General features: G+C 47.7%; 1 protein-coding gene across 1 annotated transcript; it reads left to right on the forward strand.

The window, feature by feature from the left end:
- The first annotated feature begins 25 nt into the window (after nt 1–25).
- LOC141958884 (alpha-2-macroglobulin-like protein 1) lies at nt 26–26,940 on the forward strand. Its single transcript, XM_074901874.1, has 36 exons — nt 26–96; nt 2,251–2,437; nt 2,764–2,926; nt 3,669–3,721; nt 4,033–4,053; nt 5,434–5,587; nt 5,982–6,066; nt 6,618–6,738; nt 7,556–7,673; nt 8,718–8,827; nt 9,180–9,350; nt 10,463–10,687; nt 10,818–10,881; nt 11,391–11,536; nt 11,692–11,841; nt 12,674–12,871; nt 13,508–13,595; nt 14,222–14,375; nt 16,107–16,335; nt 16,692–16,815; nt 16,996–17,117; nt 17,527–17,578; nt 17,964–18,047; nt 18,427–18,603; nt 18,915–18,996; nt 19,618–19,774; nt 20,736–20,810; nt 21,018–21,189; nt 21,629–21,843; nt 22,143–22,358; nt 22,769–22,884; nt 23,564–23,654; nt 23,941–24,009; nt 25,215–25,317; nt 26,009–26,050; nt 26,861–26,940. Exons 1-35 carry the CDS (start codon nt 26–28, stop codon nt 26,047–26,049), a joined length of 4,404 nt encoding a protein of 1,467 aa, XP_074757975.1. The 3' UTR covers nt 26,050; nt 26,861–26,940.
- The last annotated feature ends 540 nt before the right edge of the window (nt 26,941–27,480 follow it).

Raw genomic sequence — 27,480 nt, forward strand, 5'->3', positions numbered from 1 at the left:
GGAAGGATTCGACCTCTTGTCAGCTATGTGGAGCATCACTTTCCTGTGGGGCAGCATCCTTCTCCTGCCTACCACGGTTGGAACACCTGCAATGCTGTAAGAACTTCAGCTGCTTTGCATACGTGCTCTGGTCTGTGGGGAATTTTGGGGGGGTGGTGGTGTGGCAGAAACAGGACAGGAATCCTAAGACCAGAAGTGTTTTTCCAGAAAGGTGTAATTTCTCATATTCCCAAGGTTTCACTTGGTTCTCGTGTGCCCTCCCCCTCCCTCACTACCCCTACTACTTGGCTCTCCCTTTACTACCTTCAATGTAAACCACATATTTCTGCAAGGATCAGGCAGAGCAACTCCACCAGCCTTCTGCATGTGTTTCAGTACTGACCTGCCAGCATCTCATGACTCCTAGTGTGCTCCAGAATGTGTTTCCTTTTGGGCTATGCTCTTCTCCCCTGAGTCACCATTTAAATCTTTAGTGAACAAAGCTGAGTGTTTTTACAAACTGGGCAAGCATGAGCGTGAGTATCTAATAGGGGTGCTCTTTGTGAAGCAGTGTGTTCATTCCCTCCACGCCTTTTCTCAGACCTCTGGCAAGGAACATTCCCAGCACTGCTTCTCTTCATATACTTTATCAGGAATGCAGCTTCTGTTTCCAGCAGGCACTGCTGTGATTGACTGGCATGTGAACTTGCTCTTGCTTTATGAAGGCCTTTGCAGCCAAGGCGTAAGTGCAAACAGAAACATCGTTGTGCTTGAACAGTAAAAGTTAGTGGAAAATAAATCACTAGGTCATAGCTGGGTTCCCTCCTGCTGTGTGTGGTGTGGCATACACTGGTTTTAAAAATATTTTCAGTGGGAGTGTATACTCTTCCTCTAAGACATGTTCCATGGGCTGACACATCTCCCTCTCAAATGATGCTTTACTGCTACCTGTTTCTCACTGTTACCTTCAGCATGGAGCTTTGCTTTATTGGAAGTATTGCTTGCTTCAGTAGGCTGTCTGCTCTCCCACCTGTATGCCAATGTTTTTTCATGAGAAATTAATCCAGCCTGGCTCTTTGTATACTTGAGTGGCAGCCTCAGAGATGCTGTCTCATACTTTTATAGCTTAGAAGGCAAAGGCAAGGGCTGAATTGTTAAACGGTTGTAAGAAAATGTTCCAGAGTAAAGGGTCATTAGGAGCAAGGGAGATATGGGAGGTTCAAGCAGTGAGTCTTAAGTGCTCACCCCATCCTTTGGCCCAGTGGCAGGAAAATCAAAATGTCGTTGGCATCTGTTACCAGATCCCCTAATGTTAGCAGCAGACAAGCTGCTCAAGGCAGCCTGACAGCATTCAAGTGTGAAAGCACTCAACGCTCCTGGCCAGCAGGACTTTGACTCCCTCTTGCCAGGGTGCTGAGCTCCAGCTAAGAACTGCCAGCAGGTCACGTCCCTGCTGGCTGCTGTTCTGATCTTTCCAGGCTCTGCCCTCCTGCTGCTGCAAAACATGACACTGCCTGAACCTGTCCAGAGGCAGTAAGCAGGAGGAGTCAGTGATAAGAGTTTTCAGATCTGCTTGAATGTTGGCTTTTCTTTGGTCTTAGTTGCTGCAGTGCAGTATAAGATGAAAAAAAAAACAACCACAAAAACCCAAACACCAAACCCCAAACCCAGAACAGTATGAACAGCTTCTCAGTGTTATTCACAGGCACAGCTATGAGAGTAGCCACAGAGGTGTGAGATCTGGCATAAGAGAACAAAGAGAACAGGAGCATCAGAAGCTGAAGAGAAGGTGGTCATGAGACTGTGTCTGAGATTCGAAGCCAGAACCCTGGGTCCCGTACACATGGTGTTAGTTCTGAGCTCAAAAGTAGCTGATAGGAAAAAAGGAGATAACCAACCAAGCAAACTGATGGGGATGCATAGTGTGGTTCAGGGAAAAGGCTGAAGTCTCAGGAAACATGCAATGTAGCCAAGCTCTGCTGCTGATCCCTTGGGTGACATGGGGAGATCTCTTCACATTATTTTGACTTTCGGTTTTGGAAGCAGTGCCTTCATATTTTTACATGTGCACGCAGCATGTAGTGCAGACCCGGTATTAATGGCTGCAATACCTACAGATGGGAACGGTGTGATCTTGTCCCACTGGCATCATGACAGTGGAATGAAGAGATCAGAAGTTATATTAAGAAGTACCCAATACTATGGTCAAAAACTGGCCTCTTAGAAAATCAGTTTCACCTGACCTTTTTTTTTTTTTTCCTTTTTTAACAGAAATTATGCCGTGGCAATACCATCTCAGCTCTACTACCCCTTCTCAGAGACAGTGTGCCTCCAGCTCAGCAAAAAACAAGCAGTCCCAACCCATGTGACAGTAACCTTGCAAAGCAGAGCTGGGAATGAGACTCTGATCACTCAGTCCATCTCTCAGCTCACCTTCTTTCACTGCACAAGCTTCCAGGTGAGGAAGATGATTTTCAAGTGTTGTCAGTAGGGTGGATAGTGCATAAGTTCTGCTCTTGCTGGGCAAGAAGTCAAAGAATTGTGTCTTCCCATGGGGACACCTTAATCAGGTACTGAATCCTCTGCTTCAGCCTGTATGAGTCTGCCAGTGTCCTTCCTACTGTGTAGTCCCACTGATAGATTATTTTTCTAAAAAGTACTGTGAGGTCTTTCAGGGCAAGAAGAACTGGAGCAATACAAAAGCAGTATCATAATTGTTATTCCAAAAGCCTGGGGATCCATAGTGTAATCCACCCTGAATGATGATTACAACTATGCCTGCAGGTCCCTCCTCCTGTTGGAAACCCAGATGAAGTGGCTTTTATTGTTGTCACAGTCCTAGAAGCCAACTCAGAGTTTGAGAAGAAACAGAAAGTCTTAATCAAGCATGCAGACAAGAAGACTTTTATCCAGACAGACAAACCTGTGTACAAACCTGGACAGATTGGTATGAGCAGAATGCCATGTCTTGTGAGAGGAGTAGTAGTCCTTGGGCCACAAAATATGGGGTAACCTCTAGTGCTTGGAGCAGGGCCTCTTCTGCAAGGAAGATGGGTCACAGGCTTCATCTCCCTTTTAGGCTTTGAGGGTTTTGGGGATACCTCACTCCTAAGTCAGCATGGCACATGTTTTCTCCAGTACTAGCCATACCCAGCATGCCAATGTGTTTTGGCTGATGCATGAGCAAAGATTCAGACGCCACTGTGTTATGTTCATCATTGCTCCAGTCAAAGCCACAATAGTCTGTCAGTGCCCTAAATCCATCTCTCTCCCACAGACTTCCCCAGATGAAGATCGTGGTCCTGCAGGTCCCATCACTGCCCTAGCACAGCTCAGCTCTCACAGGGTACAGCTGTTTGCCCCATGCCTCCCCACCCTTTTTGCTGGCATGACCTTCACTGCAGACAAGATGGAGTGCCCCACCAAAAGTCCAGTGTCCAGCAAAATGCTGTTTCTGACCAGTAGAGCCAGTCTTCCCAGAAAGCCCACACTGTCTCTCCTACCACTTTTTTTCTATCAGGCTGCCAGCTCGTAGCAGGGCTTTGAGCATAGGCCCCGGAGTGGATGGCTCTAGCTGCTGCCCACACCCTATCAGTGAAGCACATGGGCATGTCTCAGCCATCCGTTCTGATTATTATTAACAGATTTGATTTCATTTCAGTCAGTTTTGTTTTTCTTTTGCTCTATAGTCAAGTTGCGAATTGTAACCTTGGACCAGAACTTTATTGCCAGCAATAAAACGGTAAGTCAAGAGAGGAGAATCCTTAATAAGTCTGAAAATGCTATGGGCTGCCTTCATGACTTCTGGATCAGTGCTTGGCCCAGCTAGGTGATCCATCTGTGGATAGCTAGTCTCAGTGTTCCTTTTTGTGCTTACAAGCAGCATGGGGCACCACCTGCCACACAGGAACTGCTCGTGGTGTTGGGTCACGGACAGTCCCTGGGAATTGCTTAGTCAAGACTCGTAGATGGTTGGGGGATAAAATTACCAGGGAGGTGGATGGTAAAGCATCTGAAAGCATCCCAACAGTAACTGCTATTTTCTCCCCACAGCACCACAAGGTGGAACTGAAGGTAAAGCACCTACTTTATTGAAAGTGGTGATCTCATCTCACCTTGGGGAAGATGCAGGTTTGGAGATGATGGTGGGATAATATGGATGCAGAAAGTCAGTTACCTCAGAACGAACCATAACAGTCCTCAACTCCTTTCTCTTCCTTCCTTTATTATCCACACAAGTTTGGCAGTGTAGTGTCACAATACCAACCACACAGGGGCCCCTGCTGTAAATTATGGGTGCCACTGAAAACTTTTCTAGAGTGGTCACAGGACTTCTAGTCCGTCTGGCTTGTGAACTGAAGATTTGTGAAAATCCTGAAGTTTCTTTAAGGAGACTTTTACATTTAACATACAGAAAATAAAAGTTTGAAGTGTTGTGGCTACACAGCTAGAGAAACTTGCTAAAGCAGCTTTCAGGATATTGTTCTTAAAATCAGTTAATTTAGTTTCAATATTATAGGTAAAATATGAACTGCAGCCACCTGGGTTGAGCAAAGATATATGGAAGTGGTGGGGAGTTTCTAATAACCCATGCAGAGAGGTCACAGTTCCAACTAGCAGTTGGCAGTAGCTAGTGCATCTTTGCATGCCATACCCACCAAGCAATCGAGGGATAGACTCAGGATTTCTGAGACACCTATGCAATGCTTCATGCCAGTTTATACAAACCTAGTACTCTGATCCAGCTCTGCCCTTTCAAACAACAGTTCCCACTTGTTGTATATGTTTATAAAACACCCATCAACTCATCACTCAGTCCCTCCTGGCTGGGCAGTGTGACTGTATGGCATCTCAGCTTCCCAAGAATCAGCAGTAAGAGAACACTCTCCATCATGGACTGACCATGACAGTCAACAAATCCTCCAAATGCCCTTGCATCCCAGGTCTTTACATCCTCCTGTCTATACTGGGCCACATGGTCCCCTGCATGAAGTCGTGGACTCATATCCCCAGACTTCCCTGGGGATTCAAGACATCAGACTCTCCAGTAATCAGTCCCACATAACTCATGCCTTAGGCAGCATGTGCTGTCAGGATTGACCCTCTCTGCAGTGACTTGGGGGCTATGCCAGCTCAAATCACCACAGGGGTGTCTAAGAGGGACTACCTCTATCTCTTCATGAGACAGGCGGGCAGTAAACCAGGGTCTTGCAGCAGACAGTGAGCTGTCACTGCCACCAGAGAGCAGTGCTATAATAGATTGACTTTTCCAATGAGAGAAAAACCTTATCCTCTTTGAGCTTGGACTGACCTGGGCACTGTAGATGTGTCAGAGACACCTGGGTTCTCAGGGCAAGAGGATATGTGCTCAGACCATGCTGTGGTAGCTTGGACATCCTGCAAAGGAGTCTCTTTGCACTGGGAAATAACTACTGTCTACTACTGCCTATGCAGGACCCTAAAGGGAACCGAATTGCACAGTGGCTGAATGTTACACCTGTGGGAGGCATTGTGGATCTGTCCTTCTCTCTGGCTGCAGAAGCATCAGTTGGAGAGTACACCATCAAAATGCCTGACCGCAGGCACACCTTCAGGGTAGAGGAGTATGGTAAGAGTCTTAGGGTATGGATGGCAGCAGAGAAAGATGTATTGCCTCCGGTCCCCCTCTCTCACTTAGATTGAATGGGCCATGCAGCTGTGACCAGCACAACCTGAGATGGCCAACTGCCTGCCAGTAGGTGTGATCCCTGACTTTCACTGAAACCCACTGGCTTTCTGAGGATGGACTGAGGCACTGCCACACAGCTGCACTCCAGGGAGGAGGCTAAGGCTGTCTATTCCCACCACACTCCTGGCTGGGCTGCTGGTGCATTGCTACCAGACCCTGTGCTGGTAGTCGGGGAATGAGAGATCTATTTTCTGCAAACAACCATTTGGGGAGGATTGGAACAAATGAGATCTCTATGGTCTTACTGAATTATGTTTCTCTTGCTGTCACACAGTTCTGCCCAAGTTCAGTGTCTCCATCCAGATGCCTCAGGTGGTCACCATCGTGGAGGAGAACTTCCGTCTCCACGTCTGTGGCATGTGAGCTGACTTGTTGTGGCAGAACGTGCATTCTTACTGGTTTGGAACCTGCACAGCTATCAATAACTGAGCTTAAAATGGTCTCTACTAACCCTACCCTCACCCCAGAGTCTGGTACCCTGGCACCCTTTGCTAAGGAATTCTCCTGGACTCTCACTTTTCTCCATATTCTCTCTCCCTACTTCTTTCTCTGTGAGTTTGAAAGTGTAGCAGTGGATGCCCTCAGCGGGGCATGTGCCCTACAATACAGTACCTCTGCTGCATAGATTAGTACCAGTGTGAAAGGAATAATGACTCAACTTGTGGTCAGTTCAATGTCCCCTAGCACTGCCTGGTGGAACTGGTGTTGACTTGGAGAGAAGTCACCCACCACTGCCTTCTGTCTCAGTCTGATGAAGTCATTTAACCTCTTGGCCACTGTTGAGCTCATGAACCATGGAGATACTGCAGGCTGCGGGGTTGTATAGCTGCAAACCACAGGCTAAAGCCTGTGAGCCAGTGTTTCTGTATGTGAGTGTGTGTAAGTAAGTCCCCCCTACTATGTTTGCCAGGTACACCTATGGGAAACCAGTCCAAGGTAGTGTGAAGGCTGTGGTGTGCCGTAAACATATCCGCCATAATCGGAAATCTTCCAGAGCCAAGCACAGTATTTGTAAGGATTACACTGGCGAGGTGAGCACGTGGTATATCTACTCCTCTTGCAAAACTGAGGAATAGGGGCAAAGAGAGGAAAGAATACTAAGGAAAGGAGTGGGACATCAATTATTGAAGCAGCATGCTCTTTGCTTGGGGATGAATGACTGATATGTACTTAACTCCCCAGTGCAGCAATCTTAGACCCTCTCGGTGATTTCTCTGACTGCACTTAGAAGCACTCAAAGGAAAAAACATCTGTAGGCAAGCTAAGTACTGCAGATTTGCCTACAAAACAGGTATTGCAACAGGGCAATAAAAATACAAACACTGTCCACAGTAATTCACTTCTACTGGATGTCTTTTAGCGCCACCTTTTAATCTGGTGTAGACACCTATGCATCGTTTCCCAGAAATAGCTGTTTTTGAGACACAGAAATTGCCTCTTGCATCTAAACAAGTAATTTCAGTTCAGCACAGACTTTACTCATTCACCTCTAGGGTTGAATGAATGTATCTGTATTTGTTTACGTATTTTTAAGTAACCCAGCACGTATCTTAAAGATAAATCCTACCTTAGCAGAAGAAATCGTGTTGTCAGGGTGAAATGACAACTCATGTTTGCTACTGGCACATAAGTGAGTATGCAAAGACGAGACACATGTGAAACAGCATCTCCTATTAGTGACTGCTCCACAGAAAAAAAATACGTTTCATGCCAGTATGGAAGTTGCTCCTTTAACTCAATTGTCTTAGTAATGTACATTTAGACTTCAGGGCCTTGGGTGTGATCTGCACTGCAGAAAGGATTAAGTGCATTCATGACTGGTTAACAGATACACTTTCACATCCCCAGACAAATGAGGACGGCTGCTTTGACACTGAGGTGAATATTAAGATTTACCACCAGAAGCGTGGTGACAATTACGACTTCAACCTGGAAGCTGTGGCTTTTCTGAGAGAAAGTGGAACAGGTAGCAAAATCTGATTCTACACTTTGTGGAAAATCTTTTACTTTACTGCCATATGACATGCTTGTCTTTGGGTTTTCATCTGTAAGACTCCCTATGGATCCTCGTGTCTTCCCATCAAACCACCAGAGCTTTCTGCACCAGCTCACTCATGGTTGAGTGTTCAGAGGGTTGTGTCTTCCCTGGGAGCGCCGTGGCAGCACGGATGTTCTTGTGTACCATACCACCCAGGTCTGACTCACACAGGACATGTGACACTTGCAGGACGGGCTTTACCAGCATGCTTGCTCCTCCACAAGGTGCCGTGGCCAGCCCAGCCCGACAGTCACCTTGGTTTGGCAGACATGGCTAAAGCTACTTTTTCTCATCTTCTAGTCACAGTAGAAATGTGCAGAGGTGGGCCAGGCCAGGTTCTTTTGTTCTTAAACCATACTTCAGGAAAGTCCATTGGAATGAAGAGATACTCAGAGCAACCAGTGATAACCAAGGCCCTGACTGCTCCTCCTCAGATTTATCTCCACATCCCAGGCAGGAAGATGAGGCTATTTGTCCAGAGCTACTGTTAAATATCCTGGCCTGTAAGGTTTCCTTTCTTACAAAATTTTACAAACCCTTCCTTACAAGAAAATGTTTTTCAGCCCCTTGCTGAAAGCAGTGACACACTTAGCAAACAGCCCTCGTGAACAACTGCAGTGATTTCAGATGGGCACCACATGACAAGACAGCAGAATGTAAACTAATGTGGTGAAGGCAAGGAAGAACGTTGCCTTCTAGTGACTGCTGTGAGAATGGGAGGATAATGGAAGAGGACAATTATGAGTAGAACCATCTTAAGTCAGAAAGAGTATTTGAGAACTGTCTGGCAAAGGCCTTCTGGTAGACTGCTGTCATTCTAGAAGGTCAGAATGTAGGAAACGCTATTGCTGAGTGTGTGTTAGATGACTCCTGAAGTTATGTGGAGAAACTACAATCCCTTATGAGTGATAGTCCATCCAATCTTGCTGCCTTTGCTCAGACTCACCTGCATGCACCTCCTGTCTTGCCTAGGAGTGGAGTTCAACACCACTGAAAACTGCAAGGTCACTTTTGATATCACAACTCTTCAATTCTGGGCATCAAGCTACTACTATCAGCAAGGAGCTCCCTACTATGGAAATGTAAGTGACCAGGGCAGAAACATGGAAAGCCCATCAGCTGGGCCTAAGGGGATGGCGCGCACAGAAGGGTGCTGAGGGGTCCCCTTGCTCTGAGCTGCCCAAAGCTGCTAACAGTCCTCTGTTCCAGTGTCTCCTTTGACACCCCTACCAAGAGGTAATCCAAAGGTGTGACCACAGGATGGGCACATGGCTTTGCCAGATGAGATGGCTACTGTATAAATGAGGGGGGTTGGAGTAGTTAAAGCTCACACTGAGAGTCCCTTTGCAGAGAGGGGAAACGGGGCTTCTATTGGGAGACAGATTTTCAATCCTGAGGCCTCCAATTCTCTGACTGTTCTCTGCATCATTACAGCTGGAACTCAAAAGTGCCAATGGGACACACCTGAAGAACAAAGAGGTGATTCTTACAGTATCCTATGGCAGCAAGAAGCAGACCAAGACCTACCTCACGGACGACAGTGGAATGGCCTCTTTCACCTTAGAGACGTCAGCATGGGGCAACAGCAGTAAAGTTCTACTACAGGTTAAGCCCAATAATTGCACTGGATTTGGCTAGCACTAAGCAATGCATCCCTCAGACCTATAGTCTGTGTCATTGTCTCGGTATAACCAGGGAGATGAAGGCATGGAGCAGTGAAATAACAGATCTAGGGCAAGAGGAGGAGCCCACAGCAGAGCCCATGTTCTGGCCCCTGGTGCCACACACAGTCCCTGAGCAGTCAGAAGACATGATGAAAGATGGGGCAGTGGACAGAAACCCCATGAAGTTGTGACTGAGGTCTACCTACATAGCACCTCTCCCTAAGATGGAAAGGGCTTTGTGGGGCTGGTCAAGAACAGAGAGCAAAGGAAGAAGTCCCACATGGTATGGAACCAGAAGATAGGAAAGGATCTAGTGACAAAGCATCTGCAAATACGCGTGGAGAAGAAAACATCAGTGATCAGTTTGCATTGTTTCCTCAAAGCATAAGAATTAGGAGAAACCTGGTATATAAGAAGCAGAAAACTTAGGAGAGAAGGAAGGAAGGGTAGTAAGGAAGCGGTTGCTGCAAGCCACTCAGGATGTAAGGAGCTAAATAGGGATGTCATCAACATGGAGCTGACAGAGAAAAGTTTGCATTTGCTTTGCCATGAACAAGGAAGGCTCTCTTGTCTGATTGTAGGGGTAGGTTTCTAATACTTGTCCTACCTAAACTTCAAGGTCAAGGCACTTCAAGGCAATCCCCGCCTCTTTATCAGAGCATATACAGTATCTTAGATGATGGATCTTCACCTTGCTGAAAGTCCACAAGATGTTAGTATCAGTCTCAATGCAGGTAGGTCAATAGGTCAAAGATAAACAAGGCTATTGATCTTCAGTTCTCCCTTGTCACCTCTACCTCTAGCCAAGCCCTGGTAGTATACAGCTCCCTGCCTCCTGTTTAGGCAGTAGTTATCCCAGAGTGTGATGGGGTGGGCAATGCCACCCTCCACAGAAAGGGGCTGACTGAGATCGGCTTAGGTGGAAATAGACACCTTACCCTGGGAGAGTTCAGAGCCCACTGTCCAGTCAGTCTTGATTTTGGCATGAGGAGACCCAATCTTCAGATTGAGAGAGAAATCTGCAGACACCAAGCCATTTTTTTTGTGCCACAGGCAAAGACTGAGCCGGAGGACTTAAGGGATCGAAATGTGAGGGTGTCTTATGGCACTGCGTCCCTCACACTGAGGGCCTTCTACTCCTCCAGCCGCAGCTCTGTGAGGATCGAGCCAGTGCAGGAGATGCTGCCCTGCGGGGACGTACAGCGGGTCACTGTGCACTATCGCATCCTAGCCACAGAGCTGGGGCACCGGGCTGCCAGGGCAGACTTCTACCACCTGGTGAGTGCAGGGCAGTGCCAGCAACACGGTCAGCTTTGTGTCGGGTCTGTGTCAGCACAGGGCCCTTTGCTGGCCCAGAGACATGGAGAAGAGGCACTATTCACCCTTTGCTCTCTTCGTTACTCTTTAGGTTTTGGCCAGAGGATCCCTTGTGCATCATGGCCAAACAACAGTACTTCTTCATCCACCATCAGGTAAGAGCATCTAAATAACAGGAACAGATTAAGGACCTAACAGGTAAAACCTTCCAGCCTAAATGGGGAAGGAGAGAAAAGAGATCTGAGGCCAACAGGAAACAACAGACTTGTCACAAAAAACCAAGAAGGAATGGCAAATATTCTCTTTATTTTGTCTTTTAATTTCCTTTTTTTTTTTTTTCTGATCAAATGATGAAATTGTCAGAGTTTATCTGCCAATCAGGAATTATCAGTAACCTTCAAGAAAACTCACAGAATCTTTTTGCTGGACTCAGGTGGAAAGTCATTTCTCTTCCAAGTGCATGCTGTTGCCTCATGATGTAAGGCCACTGCTACAAAATGGCACTAACCTACACCCTGGTCTAGCTGTGGCCTCCCCAGAAGCAAGGCAGAATAATTTTTATCCAAGAAACTGTATAGAGGATGAGCATGTTGCTGCTGTAATCCTTGGTGACAGACTTCCTTGTCTCTTCCTGTGTTTTCTCTATTTCTCCTTCTTTCTTCAGGTCAGTATAGTGGGGCTTTCAATGTCACTCTGCCCATTGACCTTATTTCACCTGTGGCTACCCTCTTCGTTTACACTGCCTTGCCTGAGGGACAAGTGGCAGCTGACACCTTCAGTCTGAAAGTGTCCAAGTGCTTCAGGAATCATGTAAGTAGTGCACAAAACTTAAGGGGGCAGGTAGGCTGATGGCTAGGTAATTAACTGCAAATTAGCAATAGCTGTCCAGCAGAATCCAGTAGCCACACTCTCTCCTTTCCTTCCTCTGTCGGTGTCTTCAATCCCTCTTTCTTCTGCTGTTTCAGGTGAAGCTTGGCTTCTCAGATGCAGTGGCTCTCCCAGGATCAGCTGTCCGTCTCCGTTTGCAGGCTGCAGCAGGCTCCCTGTGTAGCATCCGTGCTGTAGACCAGAGCGTCCTTCTCCTGAGGCAAGAGGCTGAGCTATCCAGGGACAGTGTGAGTCACTTCAGTGCTGAGCCTTGATAATAATGGAGAGATGCCTTTGGAGTATCTGTTTGCAGGCGCTGGTTAATAAGACACGGTGAATATACCAACAAGTATTTGAATGGGGACAGGACATGGCTTAATGAGAAGAAATGAAAGCCAACATCAAACACCAGTCAAAATTTCTATGGAGAGATCGAATAGAATAACCCAGTCATACCCAAAGTCACATTCTTGTTAGAGTGCTTTGACACAGTGGCAACCAGATGACAAGAGACTTCCATCTCCTGAACCAATTCATGACAGTGCTCTGAAAACAAGAGTTATATTTAAAAAAATGCCCAATGTGTGATATGTTCCATGTCTCTGTTCCAGCTCACATGAACCAGACAGTCTTTCCATTCACAGTAAGTGGTGCCTTGGCAGAGGAAGGGTCCCATTTCTCCTCTAGACCTGGGATGCATTGGGTCTAAGGACGCTTGAATTGCCTCTTGACACTGTCTTGGTGGGTCCAGGATGTGTCTTCAGTCAGACAAGCAGCTATCTAATGACTCCTACAGGGAAGAAGTCCTCACTGTATGCACTGAGCTCACAGGTACAATCTATGAGCTAGAAGTGGCCACAGCTACACATCCATACCCCAGAGGGGTTTGTGTTCATCTCTGGTGCTATTCATCTAGAACTTGTGGAGGTTCTCATGAAGCCCAAAAACCTTTTGGGGCTGGGCTTTTGTGGTAGGCAGGATCCAAGCTCTGCCTCTGCAGTCACAGAAAATCTCTGGATAGAAATGATAAACTTCCCACGTCTTACACTGACCTGTACTGTTTTCATTCTCTGTCTACAGGTGTACAATATGTTCAGCTATTCTCAGGAGCACCCCAGCACCCTCACAGACTCTTACAGTGACTACTGTACTATCCACAAGAGCCCGGGAATCATTGGTTCCCCTCAGACTACCCTTCCGCCAGGAACAGTGTCACCATTCACGTACAACAGATACTCCTATGCAGTGTCCCAACCAGATGTTTATGAACTTCTGAAGGTAAATCTAATTTCCAGAAAACCTGATCCCTTTTGTATCCCAGGTCAGTGCTGGGTAGCTTCACAGACTGTCTTTCCCATAAACACTGTCAACTTCAGGCTCTGAATTTGCCAAGCTTCTGAACTAAGAGATCTCTGACACTCCATGCTGCCAGCTTGATAAACTCCCATCGGTCAGGCAGACCCCGAGAACACAGCTCCCTGCTTACCCCAAATGCAAGACCCTCAGATTTTCTAGGAGTTGGAAGGAGCGGGGGGTCAGAGAAAATCTGAAGAAAAGCAAAGCACCTGAGAGAAAAAGGGGACTGGGGAAAGGAGGGAGAGTATAGTAGAAAGGAATATCAGGTGAAAGATGAGAACAAGTCTGTGTTAGGGTGGGCAACAAACTGACACTGTCTGTGGGCAACATGGGAGTGGTGATGCCCGCAGAGAGCCTCCTTTGGCAGGAGGCCTCAGGACCAGGCTTTGGGAGCGGGGGGGGTTCTGCGTTCTCCCACTGTATAAATTTGCAGGTCAGGCTGAGGTGCAACAACACAGGGTGGCTGATACGCTGTGAGGAGGGGGCAGAGACAGACCCTCAGATACACCACCCCTTCCACTGAAATCTACCTTCTTTTCTTCCCCTTCTTTCCCCCAGAATTCAGGTCTAACATTTTTAACCAGCCTTAAAATCAAGTCTCCAATTGAGTGCCGCACCCAGACCACTTTCTCCTACGACTACATGTGTACATCTTGATTTATGCTGTTTCTTTGGAAATCACGGGTAACATACAGGCTGCACAAGGAAAGCTGAACATGCAGTGTGCTGAGGAACTGGGGATGGCTTCCAGAGATGAGTGGGAGGTCACACAGGAGATATGCACCACAGGAAGAGGGAAAGGGTCCTGATGTGTGTGTGTGCCCAGTGCAGTGGGGTGGTGGGAGGTGTGGCTGTGTAAGAAGAACCTGCTTGCGAGCTTCTGCTGGCAGGCAGGAAGATAATATGGTCAAGGGGGAAAATGAGGCAGCTGTCTCAGGAAGGAACATCTGTTTGTAAGACTAGGAAATGTCTTGCTGGAAACCAGAGAATGAGCCAAGATTGGCACTGGGCAGTAACCAGGCCTTTCTGCAGGGTCTGAGAGCACAAGTGTGAGCAGGTGGAGTTCCTCACGGGGATGTACACACATACTGGAATCCACATGGTCTCCTGGGTTGTCTCGTGAAAGACAATAGTGAAGTAGGTTGAGGGCATCTTGGAGAAGACAAGGGGGATTGGAGTGGGAGTGAGAGGGATGCTGAGCTTTGCCCAGCTGAACTCTATCCTGATTTCACAGTTGCTCTGCCTTTGAACAAATGCTTGTATTCCCAATAGCTTATGGCGAGCTGGAATACTTGGACAACTTGGACCCAGAAACAGATGCTGCTGTTGAACGTGTTGAGTCTGAGCACGTTGATCTGGGTAGTGAGGCAGGGCCAGTACGTACCTGGTTTCCAGAGACATTCATCTGGACTCTGGTTCCCATCAAGTGAGTAATTATGGGCTGTGGCCCCATATCGATCCAGACCTCCTACCAGCCATAGCAGAGAGGGAATGGGCAGGAGCAGAGCCAGAGCATTACTGTCTTCTGTGCCCACAAAGAAAAGGGAGGTATGAAGAAGTGGATAAGGACAATGGACATTTGGTTCAGTTTCTGGCTCTGCTTGAGATTTTAAAAACAAACCTGGGGAATTTAAAATCACAGACTCCTATGCGATGGGAAAGGCCTCCAAAGGTCTGTAGTTCAACATCCTGCACAAGGCAGGTCCAGTTAGATCAGGTTGTAATCCAAGGACTGAGATTCCACAAACTATCTGGGCACCTGTTCCAGTGTTTGACCATCTTCATGGTATTTATTTTTTTCTTACCTCAAGTCAGAATTTTCAATGTTCCAACTTGTATATATTACCTTTCATCCTATCATTATGCACCTCAGAAGAGGCTGGTTTCATTGTCTCTACACCTTCCCAATAGGTAACTTTAGAAAGCTGAAAGATCTTCCCCTAACCTTCCCCTATTAAGTAAAACTTCAGTTCTTTCAGCCATTCCTTGTACATCAAATGTTCCAGCCCTCTGACCATCTTGGTAGTCCTCTCCTGGATGCATTCAAGTATGTCAGTATCTTTCTTATACTGGAAGGCAAAAATGGGACACAGTACTCCAGATGTGGTCCCACAACAGACGAATATAGGGAAAAAAATAATTTTTCTCAAGACAGTAGCTGCAGTCTTCTTAACACAGTCCAGTAGTAGACGGCCTTCATTGCTGTGAGGGCACATGAGATGCCTCATGCTCACCTTGCTATCTACCAGCATTCCCACCTCTTTTTCTGCAAAGTTGCTAACTAGCCAGTCACTGCCCAGCCTGTACTGTTGCATGGTATCATTTCATCCCAGATACAGAATTTACCCATTTTTAAAGCCCATTTCTTCAGCTTGTCAAGGTTTCTCCTAACAGCAACCTTTCCCTCCAGCATATCAGGAACCCCTCCCCAACAAGGCATAGTCTTCTTATACGTAGCAAGATTAGTCTGCTAATCTTGTGGAGGGTATCTTCTCTCCTATTATCCAGGTAATTAATCAAGCCATTAAGCAGTATTGGCCCAAGTATCAGTCCCTGAGGGATGCCATGGGTAAACAGCCACCAGCTGGACTTTGTGTCACCAATAGCCATCCTTTGTCCCCAGTGGTCCAGCGAATTTTCTGCTCACCTTATCATCCCCTTGTCCAGTCCACACTAATGTGGCTACAAGGATACTATGGGAGACTGCGTCAAAGGCCTTGCTAAAGTCAAGTTATGCAGCATCTGCTGTTCTCCCCTTATTCACACATCTCAGCTTGTTTAATTCACCCACATGCCAATATTCTCCATCTGTAAAATAGGATCTCTACCTCTCCATCCCATTTGGCTGGATTATGTCCACTTCAGAACAGGTACCATCTCCCATTTTGTGTGTGCAGATCTGTAAGTGACGCTTATAATGATCACCACTGAGCTGTGGTTGGGAGTTTGGGTGATGGAAGTGTCACACGGTGCTCCCTAGCACAGGCTCTCCGTCCTTCCTTGCCCACCAATTTGCTATTCTTCCATACTTCTGTTCTTTCTAGGAATCCCCACACCTTCACATGCACTTCCAGTTCATAGTCCTTCTACATTTGTCTTCCCAAGCAAAATCTTTACAGGGATGGGAACAACTCCTTCCACTCTGTTTTCTCCTCAGTGATTCAGGGGCTGCTGAGCTGGCTGTCACAGTACCTGACAGTATCACAGATTGGAAAGCCATGGCCTTTTGCACATCAGAGAGCCATGGGTTGGGAATCTCAGAGACCACTAGCCTGCGGAGCTTCAAACCGTTCTTCGTGGAACCCACCTTGCCCTACTCTGTCTTCCGGGGAGAGTCATTTCCCCTGAAAGTCAAAGTCTTCAGCTACCTGAAGGAGTGCATGGTGGTGAGTGGCTCCCTCCAGGATGGTTTTTGGGCAGGGGGTCGTATGGTCACAGTACTTCACTGATAGAGACCCAGACAAGGGGCTGCCTCCTCAGGCGCTGGGCAAAAGACACTAAGGAAGCTCTCCACAAAGCTCCATGCTAAGCCATCTCTGTGCAGCTTATCCCTCCCCATAAGCTCAACCCTACAGGACTGCAATATCCACAGGCTGTTGGTGTCCCACAGATATTGCAACAAGGCCATCATCATCATATTCACCCTGTTTTTCTGGGCTTGACTGACATTTGGATCAAGGAGCTGAAAGGAAAAATACAGCAGCAGCTCTGTAACCCAAGCTCCCTTTTGTTTCACCTCTAGCTCCAGCTTAGCCTAATGGACTCCGGGGATTTTGAGTTTGTGCATGCAAATGTCAGGTTCACTCTTTGTCTGTGTCCTGATTCAGCAAAAACATTTTTCTGGGATGTGAAGGCTACAAAATTAGGTAAGGGGACAAGGGAGGGTCAGGAGCGGGAGGCGTTGGCAGAGCTGCTTGAGGAAATCAGAGCTGGGGTGGAAGGGAGAGTGGCCTATTATGCAAAGCATGAGTGAGCAGCCTTAGGCTGAGCAAACTAAAACATAAGCATGGATGTGCTAACTGCCTTCTTGATGTTTTGTTCTTTAGGGAAGGTGAATTTCACTGTCACTGCTGAGGTGACGGAGCAGGAAGAAGTTTGCACTGAGAGTACAGCTGTTGTGCCAGAGTCTGGAGGGAAGGACACAGTGGTTAAACACCTTTTGGTGAAGGTCAGAGTGTGCTTCAGGGTCCTGGAGAGGCTGGAGTGTGTCAGGCTCAAAACAGCCTCGGGGGTGACTCTGGGAAGGGAGAGTCGCCCAGGCAGGTAGGCACGTTTCACAGGGAGGCTGGTCAAGGACTGATTCTAAGGGTAGGTTTGGTCAGGGCATGAGCTGAGCTCCTCTGCTCAATGGACAGAGATGTCAGAACTGCTTGCTAGGAGGGCAATGGGGACAAAGGCCACATAGCAGCTAAGAAACCTGCTTCCCAGTGAAGCTTCTCTGTCAGTGTCCATATCCCTGGTGTCTTTGCACGGCCTGTGAGGATGGAAAAGGCACTGGCAGGAAGGTGGGATGCTGCACAGCTGCTATCTCATTTTACTGTTCTCCCTTCTGAGCTGACCAGCCTTTTCCCCACCAGGCAGAGGGGCTGCTGGAGGAAAAGACCCACACCTCCCTCCTGTGCCCTGAAGGTAGGTGCAGATACCCCTGAGACAGCAACTGTCTTACCACGGGAGCTGTACACGTGCACAGAGCAAGGAGACCGACCAGAAGCAGTGTGGCGTGTGTATAACTCTAGGACTATCTGAAGGTGCATGGGAAGGGGAAAGTCAGGGATTTTGGAGCCTTTATGGGGAGTCAAAGCCATTCAGCTCTACCCAGCACCAAGCCACTGCCAAACCACATCAGTCACTCCTCAGTGAGTGGCCTGATCCCTGCGTCATCCTCTCTTTTGAATGCTGATTTCACCGACTGATGAGGTGATCCCAGCCTTGTTTATACCATCTTCCAAGGTTGCCTGTGGGTCTGCCATCTCCCTCCTGCCTGTTATTGTTTTGACACTTTTACTGTTTGCAGGAACTTCAGCTTCAGAAACAATCACTTTCACTATGCCGGAAAATGTGGTCCTTGGGTCAGAGAGAGCCCGCATCTCTTTCTTAGGTGAGATTTAGGGGGAGGCTTGGAAAGTCAGATTTTTCTCTGCAGGGTTCTTCTGGTGCCACCATGTCTGCTTTAGCAGAATAACAAGAGGCAATGTGTACAGAGAGGTGTGACACTGGGGCCTTCCAGAGAAGCACGCCACGTCCCTTATACAAGTGACACTGGGCCAGATGATGTATAATTTCACCCAGCCAAGGGGAAGATAGACAGGTACCATATCACTGTTCTTACAGGACTCTGTGGACATTAAAGTCACGCTAGTGTGAGCAGAGGTGAACTGAGACCAGTCTTAGCAAGTTATCTGGAGAATCAGTGAGACCAGAAATTTTTCACATGCAAGAATATGTAAAACTTCCAAAGCTGTGGTTCTGACTTACAGGTGACATTTTGGGGACAGCACTGGACAGCATCGATGAGCTCCTCCAGATGTCCAGTGGCTGTGGTGAGCAGAACATGGTTCATTTTGCCCCCAACGTCTTTATCACACGATACCTTGAAGAAACAGGACAACTGACTCCAGAAATCAAACAGAAGGCAATTGGATATCTGGAAAGTGGTGAGTGTATTTCTGCTCATGCTGGATGCTCATGCTGGTGATGTCCATGGGGATCATGGGGATCTCAGCAGAGGCTTGGTGCTGAACAGGATTTGTGCAGCATCACTTGCCTGACACCATAGGAATTATAGCAGTGCAAATCAGCAGCTGAACAAAGGGTACATGGCACCCCTCTGAAAGCTCCTTGCTGAATTTGTCAGAGACAATGCTCTCTATAATGATCTATAATGAGCAGGATTGACAGGGCAGGTTGTCACCTTGAGAACACGACAGCACTGAGCATCTTCACTACCCCCAGCCTCTTCCCACAGGATATCAGCGGCAGCTCCTGTACAAGCACACAGACGGCTCATACAGTGCCTTTGGGGAAGGCAGCGAGCCAGGGAACACATGGTAAGCAGAGATTTATCCAGACACAGTTGATGAGCAACAGCTTGACCTGGTCAGGTTCAGGCTGGCTTGGATTTTGGTCTGGGGAAACAGAGGGAGTCTGGCGGTGTGGAGTTTTGAACAGAAACTGCTTCTGAGACTTTTTGGAAGAGAACTGTGCCAATGAACTGACTTGAGGGACACCTGTTTGATTGTTTGTCCTTGGGCACTCCAACTGAGGCTGATTCTGAAAACCTGACTGTAAAGACACCTTCTATCCAGATTTTCCAGACTGCTTGGTGACCCAATAGGATTGCAAAAGGGGCTGAGTGAGCCCACTAAATATCAACCCTCCTGGCCTTAAATTGAACAAGTGCACCCTGTTGGGACTGGCAGAGTTCTGGGGGCAGCACTGAACTGTCAGTGAATTTTTTTTCTCATGCTGCAAATGGTTCTGAGCTCAAGCTTCAGGAGCATCTAACCCATGTGCATTTCTTCCAATTCTCCATCTGCACAGAGGCTCTGGCCTGCTTGTATTGCTCCAGGAATGAGACAGTAGAAGACACAGAGACTCCTGACTCCTATTGGAGATGGTCATGAGTGACTGGTTCAATTTGATTTTTCCTCTCCCTTCCTTGGCTCTAGGCTTACTGCCCTTGTTCTCAAGACCTTCAGCCAAGCCAGGGACTACATCCACATAGATGAGCAGAATATAAAGGATGCTGCCAGTGCCCTGATTAAAAGTCAGACTCCATCTGGCTGCTTCAAGAGTGTGGGGAAGCTCTTCAACAATGGTCTGATGGTATGGCATGCCCTAACTGTTCATTAAGTACCGCAGAGCTCGTTCACTTTCTGGTCCAATTTGAGTGCCAAGAACAAATGAATCCTACTGCAGAAGGGCAACTCTGATATGCCCAAGGCCACGCTTGGTTAACACTCAGGGTTCTTAGTCGTGGTGGTAGTTTTTCAAGTTATGAATGAAGGAGGTTTGCATTTGATTATATACTCATGAGAACTGAACCAGTGCCCTACCCTAGCCCAGTCTCAAAGCTAACACATGCCTCAAAAAAAATCACAAAAAAGTAGTTTTCAAGCTCTGTGTTATTCCCTTGGTAAACTGGTTTAGCTTCCTTCCCCATTACTGAGCTGCCATTTCTTCCTTCAGTCTGAGATCCCCCCCTGTACAGAGGCAGTCAGAATTTGAGTGGATGGAGACTGATGGCAGCCACTCATGTGAGGTTCACCTTGCCAGGGATGTGATCTATATGCTCAAAAACACAGTGCTTGTGCATGCACAGACACACACAGAGTACCACCAAAGTGGAGCCAGCAGCAGTTTGGTGGTAGGACCTCAGATAATTCATCCTCTAAGTAAAGAGAACGGTACCTTTCATCTCCCCTTGCAAAAGATAATTTTTCTTTTGCTTCTCCATATCCTTGCCACTGTTAGGGCCCTCAAGTGACGTGCCACCTTGCAGCTGGCTTGTGGGAGCATCTCTTTCCCCTGGCACTGAAATCTGCTACTGAAAATCTTCTGCAGGGGAGGGGAAAGGGGAATGTGTTCAGCAGAGGGAGGGAATCAGCCACCCAGAGGATCTTGGGTCACTGTGGCTGAAGTGCTGTGGTCAGCAGGACTGCAGGAGTAGATACCAGCCCTGGCACTGCTGTAGCAGAAGGAATAGGACCAACACTGTTGCCTGTGCTGACTTTTGCTCTCCCTTCTCACAGCAGCCCTCCTCACTTTTGTTTTGTGGTGGCTGCAGGGTGCAGTGGAGGAAGGACTGGGGCTGAGCTCTGCGATTGTCACAGCTCTCCTGCACTCAGGGATGCCACGCTCCGTGAGTATCGGCAGCAGGGACGGGCTGTGCGTGTGGCCTCTCGGCAGGCAGCGCACTGGCACTCTGCCTTTGTGCACACAGGGGTACGTTATCAGTTTTGTCCCCATGTGTCCTGTCCCTGTTTTCACCCTCCTCTGTACACATCCAGGCTGCGTCCCCTCCCCATACACCCTGTCAGCAACCGGTGTGCTTTCAATTGTATCCTAGGACCCAGTTGTGGGGAAAGCTCTGAAATGTATAAAGGACCTGGTCAATACTGATACTGGCAGTTCCAATCTCTACAGCCTGGCACTAGCTGCAAATGCTTTTGCAGTCGCAGGTGATAAGGCCCTCAGGCAGAAAATCCTCAAAAGATTGGATAAGGTCGCCATAATATCAGGTACCAAAGACTGTGGGGCAGAAGAGAGGGCCACTGGCAGAATTGTGTGGAGACCCCAGACTTGAATGATCAAGGAAATGGAGGACAGGAGTGGGGGGTACTGGCAGAGCTCTGTGGGGAGCCCAGGACTTGGGTAACTTCTGCTTGCCAAGCTGTCACAGGCTATATCCATATTGTGAGACTTTCTCTATGGATGATCTCAGAGTCCTGGTCTCCCAGTCATCCAAACCAGGGGAGCTTCATGGATGTTGCAGAGCAACTTCCCAGCCTGCAGGCCCAGGTTTTTCTGGGAAAAGCAGGGTACAGGGGGCAAATAGGGAGATATGCACCCATACCTTGTCCCAGTGTTCACTCAGTACCTAGGAACAGGGACGAAGTAGGACTCCAAGGTCATTAGATACAGCTACACACTCCATAAGTGTTCCCACTCCATCTCTAGATGACCAAATATTCTGGACCCAGCAGTCCAAACAGGAAGAAGACTCTCTATATTGGTATCGGGCTCCATCTGTTGATGTGGAATTGACATCTAGTATCCTCATGGCTCATCTTTCAAAGTCAAGTTTGTCTTCAGATGAAATCAGAAAGGCATCCCAGATTGTGTCTTGGCTCACCAAGCAGCAAAACCCTTATGGAGGCTTTGCTTCAACCCAGGTAAACCCCCTGAGCTATCATCATCAGAGAACCTACTGTCAGCTATGGTTTGTGAGAGCAATGGGTTCTAGCAGAGCCCATAGTAAAAAAGAAAAAAATATGTATGGATCTACAGCTCCTGCAATTTGGGAAAAGGTGAATATTTGTATTCATCTGAGCTAATCCCATGCTAAAAGTCCAAGGGGAAAGCTCAACCCTTATTATGCTGTAGACGTAGTATGAGGGAGGGAAAGGCTAAGGACTGGGCATGCACAAGAAGCAGGGATTCTATTTTGCCCAATGTGTGTCTCTTTCCTCAGGACACGGTGGTTGCTCTGGAAGCCCTAGCTCTGTATGCAACCAAGACCTTCAGCAAGGACGGCCCTGATCTTCAGGCTTCTCTCTCCTCTGAAGGTTTCAACCAAAACATCCAAGTAGACAACACCAATCGCCTCCTGCTGCAGACAGTGGAGCTGCCAGCCATTCCCCAAGATTATTCTGTGCATGTGCAGGGCCAGGGGTGCCTCTTCCTGCAGGTAAGCCCAGTCAGAGAGAAAAGGTCAGGCCAGGGAAAAGCTTTGAAAGCCAGGGTACCTCTCCTCACCTTGCTACTTAGCCAACACTGAAAACAGGCTGCTGCTGCGGCTTGCAAGACTCTGGGCTTCAAGGCTGGTAGGAGTAGCTGGGATCCAACAGAAAGGGAATAGCAATTCCCCATATGAAATCTGGATCATCTCCACCTGACCAGAGCTGCACCTCTCCTCCAAGAAGTCCAGTGAACACCACCTAGAGCTGTGCTCTAGCAGAACCTGCGCTTGCACCACTTAAGTTTTCTCTTCCACCAGTGCAAGACAGCAAACAGCAGCCAAACACTAGACAAGGATACTCTACAGCAAAAAAACCCCTCTGCTATTCTCCACCAACTAGCTTCTTTCTGTCCTGGCAGGCCATTCTGCGGTATCACATCCCTCCACTGAGGAGCGACGTCACCTTTGCCGTATCTGTGCAGACAGAGTGCACCGCGCCCAACATCACCCAGTTGCCTGTCACCGTTCATGCTCGGTAGGAGACACTCAGTTAGTTGCCCCTTGCCTCCCCTGTGCTAAGAGGCTTCTGGCACCACACCAGTCTCTTGATGGCCAAGATTCCCCTTCACTCATGAGGTCCAAGTGATAAGATGTTCCCATTTAACTATGCTTTCCTCAGCTAGGTGCGAGGTACAAGGCTCCAGGGAGATGGCTCAGGCTATAGTCCTATCTCTGGGATCTCATGCCAGTCACCACAAGTTCTCCCAAAGTCTATAGGTCTCACCCCCTTCTAGGATTAGGTCTCAAAACACTAGTGATGTGAAGTCCTGTGGGACTGACTGCTGACACTTATTCCTAAGTCTTCCATCCCCTGCTCCTGGTTGACTGTCACACCACTCTCCTCTGTTGTACCCCTCCCTGACTTGGGACAGAACTGCCAAGAGAGCAGGAGGAGGATGTGATATTCCCTACCATGCTAGAGCAGGTAACTCCAGAAACTTTCCAAGGTATTTGTTCTCCTTGGCTCAGCACAACTGAAAGAGAGATCAGGGGAAGCACAAAGATTTATTACAGTACACGAAAGCTACACTTACAGGAGAAACAGTGGAAGGAAAGGCAGATTCCTCCACCTGAGTACCAAAGCTGGGCTGGAGTATCTGGAGATCATGTCTCAGAAAGTAACGTTAGTGCTGTCCCCTGGGTTCCTGCTGCAGCTACACAGGGAACCGTGTGTCCACCAACATGGTCCTGATCCAAGTGGAGCTGCTTTCTGGATACAGCCCCGTGGCAGGTTCACTGGAAGAGGTGAGACCGCGAGTTTGTGTCCAGCTGGGATGGGAACAGTGATGGATGTCCATCATGCAGGACTGTATGCAGAACTGTGATCATTCCTGTGGGTAGAGAAACACGGTTCTTTTCCCAAGAAATCTTTATACCTAAAGTCTTTTTCAGGCCACATTCTTTCCTTCCCCTACCCCAAGGGCTTCCTTGGCCATGTGAACATTTTGCCCACGCATTCATAAGGACAAATATCCCTGAATATTTCATTTTCTGTTAGAGTCTTTCTGACAAATTTTTCCCCTGTTTTCAGCTAAAGAAAATGCCTTTAGTGAAGAAAGTTGAAAGTGAAGCTGACCGAGTCATTCTCTACCTGGAGGAAGTGAGTGGAATTTAGACTAACACCATCATTAAAAGGACTATGATGGGCAGATAACTTTTAGCTTACTCTTGTATCTTGGTTCTATTAGCAATACTAACATTAGCCATATTTGCTAACCTGGAGAACTGTGTTGTGTCAGCCTGCAGTAGTTCAGCTGTAGAGCCTGCATACAGGGACGCTTAACTTGAGTGAAATGAGGCTAACTCTGATGTTAGGCCTACATTGGTTGGCACTGTTCAGAGACTAGAGAAAGTCCATATACAGTATCTGGTCAGGGTTGGGGAGTAGATCCATCTAGTAAATTTAAGCAAGGCTGGCTTCTTAGAAAGCTCTTAAGCAGCCTGAACGTAGTAGGGAACATCCAAGATTGCCCGTGGAATTTGCCAAGATTACTCCAAATTAAACCAGATAGTTGTGTGAGCAGGAGTGCTTGCTCCACAGCCTCATTAATCACCAGGTTAACAACCAGCCTTTCTCTAGTTGCATGCACACCTAAACAGCATCAGAAACAAGACCTGGCATAAATTTTAAAACTTCAGAATTTCCAGGGAACACTTCTATGTTTCTGTGATTCTTCATTCCCAGTTGTCAATAAGTTTAGCTAAGCTAGCTTCACAGTAAGCAGGTTATTGTCATGTGGATGCATTAGACTTGCAGAGATGCTGCTTTTGTTAGACCTACAGCACAGAAGAGAAAGGCAGCACAGAGAAAGATTTCAGCCTGCCAGGTAGCACAAGGTGACATATAATGAACAGGTCACGTCACTACTACCATCCGGCAGATGTTCATCCACACCCTGCCTTTGTCTGCTTAATGATGAGGGTTGTGTGAGACTGGAGAATAAAAGCTGATATAATGGGACTGTGTATGAGAAAGAAGCCACTGAGGCAAGATGCATGAAGGAGCTCCGAGCTGAGCTGGATAGGAATTTGGGATTGGTTGGGAACACTAGTGCTACATTTAGATACCTAATGCACATTGACGCCGTGGGTTTGATGTCTCTCATGAGCTGACTTAAATTTGGTGACCAAAAATGGAAGATGGCCACAGAATGTGAAGTAAGAGATATTTCTGAGATGGACTGGAAAGCAGAACAGATCTGTCACAGTGGTGAGGCCTCCATGGAGCCTGAGTGAGAGCAGGTGGAAAGGATTGTCTTACAGGATTTTGGTTCTGACTGTAATCCTTGCATCTCTTGGTCTTAGCTGACTAGACAGCCTCACACCTACACTTTGCTGCTGCAGCAGGACATGCATGTGAAGGATCGTAAGCCAGCTAATATCAAGGTCTACGATTACTACATGCCAGGTGAGCTCAGATGCTGTACGGCAGCAACCGCCCAAATGGACCACTGGAAAGAAATTTTCTAAAGTTGTCAAGTCTAAGACAATATCAACCCTGATATGTTTATCTAACTGCCCCTTGGAATCTCTCTAGTGATGGACATAACCTCTTGGGTTTCAAAACGGTAGATCTTTCTTTCCCTGGTCCCAGGATTTGCAAGCTTTAAGCTGGCATGTAGATTCACGTAGGGTCTAACTCTCCCACCAAGAGGGGAGCAGGGAGCTCAGAGCCGTGCTTTTGTACGCTCATTTTGTGGGAGGCAGCAAAGGCAGAGGGACCATAGTGAGGGGATGGCTTAGAAGAGTGACACTGAAAACAAATTGTCCTCTGTTATCTGGGGTCCCTAGTGGGAGGAAAAGCTAGAAATGTGTCAGGGATTGGTATTGTTTCAGAAAGTGAGGAATCTGTAACTGTAATGGAGCTCTTTGGGACTTAACAGCTTCAGAAGATTGCAAGCCCATGACTTGCATGTCATCCCGACTCTGCACGCAGAGTCTTTGGCACATACCAGGGGTTTCATGTGTCACAGCAGAGGGGAGTCATTGCCTGTAAGCTGAGGGAACGCCTCTCCTAGAAACAGAGCCACAATACTGAGTTGCTTTAGCGAGTTTTTGGCAGATGTATCTCACCAGCACTCTTTTTTCTCATCTTCCAGAAGAATCTACAGTGATGAGCTACAGTGCCCCATGCGAATGAGGTGAGGCGCAAAATGTCTTTTGTCATCGCAGGCATGGTCCTGAAGAGTATGGAGAGGGAGGGAGATGCAGGCAAGGGCCCTTGGTCAATAAACTTGACAGACTGCACTCTCAGGGTAGGAAGTGATTAGCGATGCTGAGTTCCTGCATCCCAGTGGTTAAAAAAGGGAAAACTCAAGTGGAAGGTTTAGGTGCCCAGGTCATGACAGAGTTGGAGGTATGTTACAGTAAACAAGGGCTGCCTGTCCTGAGTCCTACCACCAGTTTTGGCATTTTGCATCAAATATACGTTCCTCAAGTCAACACAGTTCCTTTTCCTGGAACTTTCCCTGCAGTTCCACAGCCCTCCAGCCCTGAGCATGCAACATGCCATGTTCACCTTTACCTCAGGGCCTCTCACAGTCTCAGCCTGGCTTCTGATCCATGCTAGGGGACAGGGACCTGCCTGTCCTCTTTCCAGGCTGGACAAAGGCTAAGCTTGAACTCGACCAGTGGTTGATCCTGTTCTAAACTTCGTTTGCATCTGCATGCTTCCTTGCCCACAGCCCACAAGATGAGGAAAAAGACCTGCTTCATAAATCACCTGTGGGAGGCACACAGCCCTGCCCTGGGATGCCTGCCAAAAGCCCCACACTCTTAGTGGAGATTCTGCCCTAGGCTTTGGATGGGTAGAGTCAGAGAGAGCCCTGTCCTTGATGGCTTGGCAGTCGCATTAGGTCATGAGGTGCAAAAAACCCCCTGAGTACCCAGTGGTTAGTTTTAGTACTTTGGGAACACAGATTTTTTTTTTTTGTCTTTTGTTGTCTTCACAGGAACATGGACAGACCCATCCTCTGCAGTCTCTGTCTGTCAGTCCTTTGTCACCCTTGCTAACAGCCACCGCATGGAGACAAGAAGCTAAGAGAAAATACTTGAAATTGCCTGTCAAGGAGTTAGTTTCTGAAAGGCTTAGACTGTGCCTGGCATCTTATTAAAAGTCAGGAGACTAGAACTGTCTGATTGAGTGATTATTCAAGTTTACTGTTTTTCTCTCAAACCAGGAAAACTGCATTTGTGAGCACCTGGGAAAAAATAACTTCTTTACCTCTCATGTACATGTACACATGCAATACTCTGTCCCTCCAGTAACAGACTGGACAGGAGGAGGTAGAGCATGCACCAAGGCAGAGGTTACCGAGGGGAGGCGACCATCATACAAGCTGGAGGTGAAGGCAAGGGAGGGCTGGGATATGTTCAAGAGTTTCTTTGGCCAACAATTGCATTTAGAGACCTTTATCAAGAGCAGTTTGCAAGGTTGTACTGCCGAGGCAGGGTGAGGGGCTAGAGACTCAATGCACTGCATTTCTATCTGGAGACAGCTTCAGAGAAGAGCTGATGGAACCAGAGCTTGCAGGAAGGGCACAGGAGATACAGCTGTCACAGCATGTTCAGT

Source organism: Athene noctua, chromosome 3 (genome assembly GCF_965140245.1).
Source record: "Athene noctua chromosome 3, bAthNoc1.hap1.1, whole genome shotgun sequence".
Lineage (NCBI taxonomy): Eukaryota > Metazoa > Chordata > Aves > Strigiformes > Strigidae > Athene > Athene noctua.

Excerpts from the sequence above, each read along its gene's own strand:
- LOC141958884 (XM_074901874.1), top strand. The coding sequence starts at position 26 with ATGTGGAGCATCACTTTCCTGTGGGGCAGCATCCTTCTCCTGCCTACC. Across the intron at positions 13,596-14,221 it reads TTTCTCCTACGACTACATGT|CTTATGGCGAGCTGGAATAC; the intron begins GTACATCTTGAT and ends TATTCCCAATAG. Across the intron at positions 17,118-17,526 it reads TTAAACACCTTTTGGTGAAG|GCAGAGGGGCTGCTGGAGGA; the intron begins GTCAGAGTGTGC and ends TTTCCCCACCAG.